The sequence below is a fragment of the Hippocampus comes genome, unplaced genomic scaffold (genome assembly GCF_001891065.2).
Source record: "Hippocampus comes isolate QL1 unplaced genomic scaffold, H_comes_QL1_v1.1 scaffold156, whole genome shotgun sequence".
NCBI lineage: Eukaryota > Metazoa > Chordata > Actinopteri > Syngnathiformes > Syngnathidae > Hippocampus > Hippocampus comes.
The window spans coordinates 2,971,992-2,981,781 of record NW_017805744.1 but is presented as its reverse complement, the minus strand read 5'-3'; the positions used below and the strand labels follow the sequence as shown (position 1 = coordinate 2,981,781).

The window sequence follows — 9,790 nt, the reverse complement described above, 5'->3', positions numbered from 1 at the left end:
AGAAATGATCAATTTAAGAAATAAAACGGCGTATTTCCGCGGATCCGCGGAAAATTGCCATGTATGAAAGGTTTCGGTTCATCGTCAATCAGCTAAAATTACTCCAAGAGTGTGACGACGACTCATCCACGAAGTTGCAAAAGAACCGAGAACAACACCCAAAGAACTCCGGACCTTGCTGGCCTCAGTTCCTGAACAATGTAGCTCAATTTTCCTATTTTTAAAATTTGTCTGGACCATTTGAGCAGGACTGTGCAAGGAAATGTGTTGCTGTATATAGACACTGTAGATAATGACCTAGCTAGATAGATAAAAAAGGGGAGAGTGGCATCTTGAAATGCTTTAATTATACTGTCACAATCATTTTGAAATTCTTCAGGAATGTCTGATTTTGACAATGAAAATGACATGTCATTTAGTGCTTTTGGATGGATCAAAGTTGTATAGCAGTTGAGAGCTGCTTGACTAGAGGTCGAGGCACTTTAGAAGGTCAGGACTGTGCGGATGCTGCACAAGGAAAAAGAAACTGAGTGTTAGGGACGAATTTTAATCAATCAAATAAAGGACTATGGCATGAGTGAGCGTACCTCTTTCCAGCGTGCATGAGGTCAAATCCCTCATTAATCTTCTCGAATGGCAGCGTGTGTGTGACAAATTCATCCACCTTCAGCTTCTTGCTCATGTAGTCTTCGACCAGTTTGGGGACACTTTCCACACTCTTCCAGCCTGCAGGGAACAATGTTGAAGTGGTCTTATGGTTTTTCTGAGTCACCACAATTTCTCAAAACTACTTGTTCAACATCCACATCACAGTATCACTTTTGCATATCTAGAAAACAGTTTCTTTTCTTTGATTTTCAAATGCTTTGCTATGTCCATGCAAATGATTATGCCCAATTCTCTTATCAATTGCTGCCATGTTGCTCACAATGTATTATGAGTTTCTGTTGAATTGTCTCACACACACTGCAATGTTTTAACGTTGTTTTATTGCATAAATCTTGAGATGTAAAATGGTGAAACAAGGTGTTGAAATATATTCAGCATATTTGAATACCGGTACATCGCCAAATCTTGACTTTTTCTTAATGAAGGGCATGTGTGAAGCATAGATCAACCAATGGTCAACCAGTTTTCTGAAATCAATCACAGCAAACAAAGGTCGTTGTGGTGATGTGGATGAGAATTTATGGCATTAAAGCAGGCAACGTGAGGTGTAGGAAGACTGCACTGTAATTCCTACAGAGTTGCATGCGCTCCCCATAAAAATAAATAAATAAAAATAAATAAAATTTTCAAAATGTATGGTTCTGTTGTTTTCATACTGGTCTTGCTGGTGCAGCAAAAGCAAAACAAAGCAACCAAGATTTGAACAGCTGAACCTTTGGTGACTGGGCAACCCACTCGACCTGAGCATGAGCTTTTCAGCGGGGCCAGCATATTGCTAGGAGCTGGTGACCAACTGTAGTCTTGCTGGTGGTGTTGTGTTTAAAACAGGACTCATGCCACGGCAATTTCAAGAACCAGTTATGGCTCGATCAACCTCGAACCGTAGCTGAAATCTCGGCTACCAAGATGTACGTAGCTGCAGATCCACCACCACACGCAATACTTTGAATAGCGGCTGCACAAGCAACGTTATCTCTTGCTGGTGTCACCAGTTATTGTGTGGTGTTTTACAGACTCTGCAGTTTATGGGGAGAATCTACACATTTAAACACCAAACTTTAAAACTGAGGCGGATGTGGTGACTTATCCATCGTGGTGCCCCCCACCCCCTCTTAACACTATATATGCCAAAAAAAAAAAAAAAAAAAAATCATCACCTCCAAAGGCAGTGCCCCGCCACACACGTCCAGTCACCAGCTGGAAAGGCCTTGTCGAGATCTCTTGTCCGGCTCCGGCGACACCAGCGATGATGCTCTCACCCCAGCCTTTGTGGCATGCCTCCAGAGCAGCTCGCTGGAATATTCAACTGGTTAATTTCTTCTTGTTGTACTACATTTGACAGACACACAAACGCAACTTCTCACCATGATCTGCACATTGCCGATGCACTCGAAAGAGTAGTCCACGCCGCCGTCGGTGAGCTCCACCAGGACCTCATTGATGGGCTTGCTGTGGTCCTTGGGGTTGACAAACTCTGTGGCGCCAAATTCCTTGGCTTTGTCAAACTTGGTCGGGTTGATGTCGACGCCGATGATGCGCGTCGCTCCGGCCACCTTGCAGCCCATGATGGCGGCCAGACCGACGGCTCCCAGCCCAAAGACGGCGCACGTGGAACCGGGTTCCACCTGAATGGAAGGGCACCCACCCCCAAGTATGTTTCAGGCACTTTTATAAAGCTTTGTGAGCTGTACTGTGACATGTACAGTCTGTGCGGGTTTATAACTTGCTGCAGGGCCATGAGACTATGCCAATGTGCACTGTGTTTCAAGGTCTGCAACAAGCGAGTTTTCGTTTTCTAAACAATTCTCTCATCTTGTTTTGTATGACCAATATTTTCATCACGATCTTTAGATTTACCTAAGCCTCAGGGGAAAAGTGAGGCATCAATTTGGGGAGTGGCAATAATCTAAGTGGAATATTTGAGGCATGATAAATGTTGGCTCAGGGGTTATGTGGCAAGAACATTGTATGAGAAGGTGATCTTTTCAGTATATCTACCTTGGCGGTGTTCAGCGCAGCACCGTATCCTGTGGAGATGCCACACCCGAGGAGGCACACCTTGTCAAGAGGAGCCTTCTCACTGATTTTGGCCAGCGAGATGTCTGCTACCACAGTGTACTCGGAGAAGGTGCTGGTCCCCATAAAGTGGAACACTTTCTTGCCCTTGCAGGTGAAGCGGGAGGTCCCGTCGGGCATCAGGCCCTGACCTTGGGTCACTCTGAAGGATGAGAAGAACCAAGGAAGCATAACATTAGCAAGTTTAACGTAGCACAAACCTTCCTCATGTGGGCGATGTCAACACAAAATCAAGTGCAAGTTATAAGCCTTGAACTGCGCAGTTCAGGCGGTTCAGTTAGGTCTCTTCTTGCAAACTGATGCCAAAAGGCCTAAAAGAAACAAGACTGACAAAACATACACGGGATTTTTACAATCTAACATGTATGTAGAGAAAAGGCCAAGACACTTAAAAAATAAAATGTTAAAATAATGAAAAAAAAGACAAATGGCCAAAAGTCATTGAAAAACTAAAATAATGCATTTAAAAATACAAATTCATGTACATTTATCTTTTTCCCAGTTGTCAAACCAACTTCATGGTGCATGTCTGCCACCAAATGATATATTCCTTTCACTGCAAGAATGTGAATTGATGATGACTGGATGTAGTGAAGTGTGTTGTCGCTATCTAGTGGTGGAGTCTGAAGCACACACTTATCCCAAATTTTGCTCATATCTCAAGACAAAACATTGGTCACCTCAGGGCTCATACCTAGACACCATCTCATGGAGCCCTTTGCACCGGGGCCAACACAGTTGCCTATGAAGAGATTGGTGAGGTTGCGAATGGGCAGCGCAAAAATTGGACAACACCACGTCTACAGTTGCATTGTCTTTGCTCATTTTTCAACTTATATGACCAGTTTGACTCATTATTTATAACTAACTGGAATGTATTGAGTTCGGATTCAGTGATTTCTGTAACAAAATATGGATGATTTGTCACATTTAGCAGTTCTGTATTGCCCTTTAAATTCATTCTGATAGGACATACCTCGAAGAATTTGGTTAATGTCTGTACTTCGTTTTGTTACAGTATTGTATACACGCCAGGCCAATCATTGAGTGAGCCGACTGCCTCCACAGCAATATGAGCAAACTCATCCACGAGATGTGTTTTCCGATCACAAGCACACATTGCTCCAGAAAATAAAAGACCTACTTGGTTTTGCTGACATTTGAAGAAGGGACATCACGGAAAAGTGAGTGGAAAGATGCCATAGTGACTCGACAATGAAAAACTGCCCACACGCCATCCCAACTCTTTGAAAACTAAGTCATTTTTAATTTTCCCAATGCCCACTTTGGAATATTTGCCTTGTAGTGCTTCATAGTGTGTGTGTGTGTGTGTGTGTGTGTGTGTATGTGTGTGTGTGTGCATTGTGGCGTATGTGTTTCAAGCCTTAAGGTGTGGTTGTGTATGGTGTAGGAAAAGTCCCCTTGTTACTTCCCGGTTGGCTGCTTCACAAGTGCTTCCAAATATAGGCAAGCGTTTCATGCTGTCATCATTACACACGGCCACGTAGTGCACATCAAATAAACGGTTCTCTAAGACAGAAACAAATCCTCTAGCATTTTGTTTTTAACGAGGAACTCAAATTACTCGAGGACTTGTTTGAAACCTACAATAGTGCTCATTAAGGATGTATTTGAAACTCCTGGAACATTGTTCTAAGACAAGTGTACCTAATTTTCTGGCAGAGGTTGGTCTTGGGATTCTTGCAGAACTTGCATTCGCCGCATTGAGGCACATACAGCGGGATGACAGTATCACCTTGAAACGCATATACACATCAATCATCTCTCAGCCATCTTAACTAAAAATACTTTTAAAATCCAAAATGTGTCCGAGACCACTTACCGGGTTTAAACTTGGTGACGCCCTCGCCGACACTCTCCACGGTGCCGGCGCCTTCATGGCCCAGGATGACGGGGAACACTCCTTCTGAGTCACTGCCGCTCAGGGTGTAGGCATCAGTGTGGCACACTCCGGTGGCAAATATCTGGAAAAAAAAAGTTGTCAATGTTAATGGGAAGTTCCACTTGATTGTACACCACACTGCCCAGCCTTGCTTTACCTTAATCCGGACTTCATGGGCGTTAGGTGGGGCCACCTCCACTTCTTCAATTGTCAGAGGCTTGCCCGACTCCCAGGCTACAGCAGCCTTGCACTTGATTACCTGGAAAGTTAATCACACAGGGTGACGATTTTGCTTCAACTGCAGAATAACTATCGTAAGTACATGGAGTCAATGAGGTGTCACCTATCAGTGTGGGATAGGTGTGAACTTCATATATTGAACTTTGAACTACAAGAACGTGGGCGAGGCCTCCCGTTTCAAATAATGAATGAAAAATCTCCGCTGTTAGTTCAATACATAAATTCCATTCTTGTTTGTTTACTTTCGCCATCCAGCCAACAGTAGCTCTGCCATGTTTTCCTTCTCTTGCAGGATTATGTAACTAATAGCCGTACCGAACAATTTCCACTGATTTGGTGTCAATAAACGACAACCAAACGCAGCTCCCGTAATGAACTTTCAAAGATTAATTAAGATCCGGTAAAATTGGTGATATTTACATTAAAATGCGAAGTAAGTTTGCAGAGTTTACCCACCTTACCAGATGTCGCCATGCTTCTACACTGTCTTAGCAAGAGAGGTGTGCCCAGCCGTACTTGAGGACAGTTTGACCAATTAAATAAGGACTCATGTGACGTACTTCCGGAGCGGCTCTCAACCAACCAAAACATTACTTCGTTTTTTCATCTCAAGAAACATTGAGATTCCCAAAAAAGTAGATTTTTTTCCTGAATATTTACAAAAACACATTTGGTCATCGAATAGCGTTGTTTCTCCTGTACTTAGCCCCCGCTGGGCGAACTGGAAAAGACGCCGAGACCAATCCGAATCGAGAATAGAAATGACGTTGAAAAAACGTGTAGCCGAGTTTGGTGAAATGCGGTATAAAACGTTAATGCGTTTGACACAAAACAATCTATTCTTTCATTATATATTTGTTTCTGTATGCAAACTTCAGATAAATAGACCAAAGTGGACTTTGTCCTCTATTTGTTAAGACCTGTTACCCCATGGCCTTGTATGTTGTTTAACATATAGAGATTGAGACCATAAAACTGTCGAGATCTAATAACCATGGCTATAAATCAAGCTAGAAAAGGCTTTAGTTCAACAGCAGCAAATGGTCACTGGAAGGCTTTAGAATAAAAATACAACAATATTTTACACAAAAACATTTAATCAAGACATACATGATTTTCTGAAGTTAGAACTCAGGACCCTGTACCCCCCCCCTCCCCTTTTACATTTGTCCATACATCACTAAGGACAATTTGTGAATGCATGTGTTCAGTTTCATATGACATGACTGAGGTTTATCAATTATCCAAAGCATGAATATAAGCCTTAAATAAAATTAAAAAAGTACATCACTTATGGAGAAAAAAAAAAACTAAAGAAAGCAAATCCAATGAAGAGGCAATGACCAACTTTGTAACCCTCACAGAGGACTGGGATAAATGGTGGACCCACAGAAGATCATCTTCCACCTTCAAATACAACAAAGAAGTTCAACAAGGCTGATATGACACAATAAAAGACAAATGATATTCAGGATGTGCTCCTGCCTCTGAATCCACGTCCTCCGCCACCTCCTCCTCTTCCTCTGAAGCCGCCACCTCCACGTCCTCCTCCCCCGAAACCTCCACCTCTCCCACCTGCCCCAAAACCTCCACCTCTGCCACCTCCTCCCCTTCCACCCCGGAATCCACCTGAAACAGCAACATTTTGGTGTCAATTATTGAGAAAAATTCAGGGTATTATCAAGTGGTACTTTTATACATAGAATAGAAAGGTGTTCTGAGTTCCAACAAATAAAATTGGGCAAAGAACAGGAAGAGTAACCGCATCACCTTTTAGCCTCGCTTCTACTTGATCAACAGATTTGCATTGTATTCAGTACTTTTGATATGTGCCACAACTGTCGGACTCTTGCTAAAACAGGTGAAGCCATGACACTGCATTACCCACACAGCTTCTGTTTACATCACAGATGACACGTATTACCACGACTGTGACAGACATCTCATTAAGCCAGTGGGAGAAGCACAGAATGAGACAGTTTTGTGAGATAAAGTGCCAAATAAAAACATAAACACAACCAATATTAAATTGTTGACGATTTTGATCATCGGCGTCACAACCAGTCATCTCATTACCTCTGCGTCCCGTGTCCTAGATGCATAATTTTCCCGCGGGACGCATAGTTCCAAATAATGTGCGTTTTTGGAACGCAAGGAAATTTCTCAGACAAAAAAAAAAAAACCTACGGTACATCTTTTTTTCTCCAGCACCGCAATGTCGAAGTTCGACAATCGCTATGCTATATAAATCATCATGTATTGTATTGTATAAGTGACAGCCCATTTACCATCGATCTCTCGCGAGTTCTCTCTCTCTCATATCAGTTTTTAAAAAATGTCTTAAAAAGAAAAAAAATGCTGAATATGAACCAAAGTGTGATCTTGAAACCATGGTAGGTGTATCAAGCCACGATCTTTGACAAACCGTGACTACAAACTAAATAAATGTGCTCAACAATAAAATACTGGGATCAAATAAAGCGCAAGTAAATTTGTCACCTCCACGACCGCCTCCCCGTCCACCACCTCTACCGCCACCTCGGCCCCCTCTTGGTGGACCCTTTTCACCAGGCGGCCTTGGGAGGAACCTCTGCAGTGGAAGGAGCTTCATTGGATCTATATAGAACTAAACAAGAACATTGACCAATTAGATATACAGTTTGATGCATATTTGCATGGAGACAGGGTGTGAATTATTACCTTCTGCAGTTTCTTAAACGAAGATGCCTTCATGTTTTCAGATAGTTTGACGGAAAAATACTGAAAAGGTGAGTTAAGGAGTAACCGAGCAGCAAGACGGTTGGAAAACAAATTAGACATTTGAAGTGAAAAGGTTACAAATTCCCGCAGTTGTCCAAATATCTCATCCACTTTTCCGATCTGCTCCTTGTTTTCCAGGTATACTGGTGCGTTGAAGTAGGGAACCTTGTTTTCCTCAGTCGTGGATTTGCACACAATGTCGTCCTCACAGGGATGCACAAACTCTCCTAGAGCTATGGAATTCATGTTACAAAATTATTTAATTACAGTATTTAGGGACAGTTAAAAAGTTATGTTGTCAGTGGATGCGTTATCTTGAAATCCTGAAATACATATATACAAAAAGATTTTTTTTTACCCATCACACAAGTTTAACTGTAGCCTTGACGCCGTGAATAAATACAAATATGAAAATAATGCAAACGACAAAAACAGATGAAAAATACACCAACATCACAGAAACACATTGGAAAAATGCACAAATTAACACACAAAAAAAATGTGACCAATATTTTAGAAAAAAATATATAGATTAAGACAAAAAAATGAAACCAATTAGACAGTAAATAAATAAATAAACTACATGTTGGAAAATATCGCAGCTGCCCTGTGAAATACACAAATACCCATTTCTTTTTTCATTTTTAAGTTGATGGGGTGTCCACGTTTCGGACATCCCATGAATGTTATTTCATTCCAGAAAGTGAAACCACTGGCGAACATGCCTGTCTGTATGTTGGACGTTGAACACTGTAGAAGGCTTGGTTTTATGTTTATATTTATTTTCTGTAGAAGGCTTGGTTTTATGCTTATATTTATTTATTGATCTCGTCTTTTTATTACGGTAGTAAGGATCCCTCTGGATCTCATATTATTGAATAAGGTAAAGGCAAAAAACAACAACAAACGTTTGGCAACTCTGGTTTGAAGGGTCGTCTTTCTCCATTGGTTTGCAGTATGCACACCAGATGGGAGAAGCCAAAATACAACTACTGCTCTTCGAAATATTAAATACAGTAGTAAAGATAATCCCAATTTCAACAATAATGCCTACTATCCTAAGTATTAAATTAGCTCTTCTGTACCGTACCATTTGAAGCTTTGTTTCCAACATACTTAATTCAGCAATACTCGGTTAAGTGATGACCTCTATGCTCTTGCTAATCAAAAGAGGGAAGTGTAATTGTTGTAAAATGAGGTTCATACTGCTCTGACATCGGCTTGCATTTGTTTTCATGCATGAACCTCTCACCAACAACGTATTCGGGCGGTCCATAGTCTTGCTGTCTGAAACCACCGCGACCTCCACCACGGCCGCCGAAGCCTCCTCTCCCACCGCCGAAGCCTCCTCTACCGCCGCCGAAGCCTCCTCTACCACCTCTGTTAAACCCTCCACCTCTTCCGCCGCCTCCTCTATAAGACATTCTTTAAAATGATCTGGAAAAACAAACAAACAATCATCAGAATGTTGGCTTGTCGGCTGAACACAACACTGCAAGACAAGCTGCTAGCAAGATCCGACCACATAAATAACTTATCCATATATGGAAGCACAACAATTAACTTTTACTACTTGTCGCGACGCAAACTATTTAAACACAAAATGAAAAGGGTGAGACGTTTACAAAAGCATTTAGATTGTAATGTATTTTCGTTACCTTCAACTTCGGCAGCGACTACAGAGTCCCAGTTCTCCGTGCATCAACACGTGTGACTACAATCTGCCGTAAAGCTGTTTGTTGTCAGTGTGGTGATGAGAAGACGCAAAGTGTCGCAATTACGAACTGCATTGGGACATGCAGTGTTGTAGTACTTGATGAGACAGAGTAATGCACTGCGCAAATTAGTTAAGTATGAAATATTAAATATAGATGTAACATGATAATACATAGTAATATTTGCATAATATATGACGCGTGTCACTCAATAACACAGTCGTTTGAACATTTTATTATGTATTATATATTATTACAGTAAATGTATATTTCGTTTAAATTAATACAACTGTTATCCATTTGAGGTCAATGTACTAGTACGCCCTTCGTCCCCACTAGTAAGACAATTCAGCGAACTGTATTTACCCCCCACCCGCCTGCATATATTTGTCTACTGTAGTATGCAATCTAACCTTACAATGTAAAT

General features: G+C 41.5%; 2 protein-coding genes across 2 annotated transcripts; both read right to left on the bottom strand.

Annotated features, from left to right (window-relative positions):
* Positions 1–223: 223 nt before the first annotated feature.
* Positions 224–5,439, bottom strand: LOC109524414 (alcohol dehydrogenase class-3). Its single transcript, XM_019884290.1, has 9 exons — positions 5,345–5,439; positions 4,806–4,907; positions 4,589–4,730; positions 4,414–4,501; positions 2,668–2,887; positions 2,034–2,294; positions 1,827–1,962; positions 588–726; positions 224–507 (listed from the first exon to the last, which is right to left on the bottom strand). The coding sequence occupies exons 1-9, from the start codon at positions 5,360–5,362 to the stop codon at positions 483–485; spliced, it is 1,131 nt and encodes a 376-aa protein (XP_019739849.1). The 5' UTR covers positions 5,363–5,439; the 3' UTR covers positions 224–482.
* A 528-nt stretch (positions 5,440–5,967) lies between these two features.
* Positions 5,968–9,413, bottom strand: gar1 (GAR1 homolog, ribonucleoprotein). Its single transcript, XM_019884292.1, has 7 exons — positions 9,307–9,413; positions 8,901–9,085; positions 7,727–7,881; positions 7,589–7,648; positions 7,388–7,514; positions 6,374–6,517; positions 5,968–6,295 (listed from the first exon to the last, which is right to left on the bottom strand). Exons 2-7 carry the CDS (start codon positions 9,070–9,072, stop codon positions 6,285–6,287), a joined length of 669 nt encoding a protein of 222 aa, XP_019739851.1. The 5' UTR covers positions 9,073–9,085; positions 9,307–9,413; the 3' UTR covers positions 5,968–6,284.
* Between the last annotated feature and the right edge of the window lie 377 nt (positions 9,414–9,790).

Coding starts and splice junctions, on each gene's coding strand:
- gar1 (XM_019884292.1), bottom strand. CDS start 9,072: ATGTCTTATAGAGGAGGCGGCGGAAGAGGTGGAGGGTTTAACAGAGGT. Junction 7,649..7,726: donor TTGGACAACTGCGGGAATTT/GTAACCTTTTCA, acceptor TCACCTTTTCAG/TATTTTTCCGTCAAACTATC. Junction 6,518..7,387: donor ACGGGGAGGCGGTCGTGGAG/GTGACAAATTTA, acceptor TTGCTGTTTCAG/GTGGATTCCGGGGTGGAAGG.
- LOC109524414 (XM_019884290.1), bottom strand. Junction 4,502..4,588: donor CGTCACCAAGTTTAAACCCG/GTAAGTGGTCTC, acceptor ATGCGTTTCAAG/GTGATACTGTCATCCCGCTG. Junction 2,888..4,413: donor AACCTCTGCCAGAAAATTAG/GTACACTTGTCT, acceptor CTCATCCTTCAG/AGTGACCCAAGGTCAGGGCC.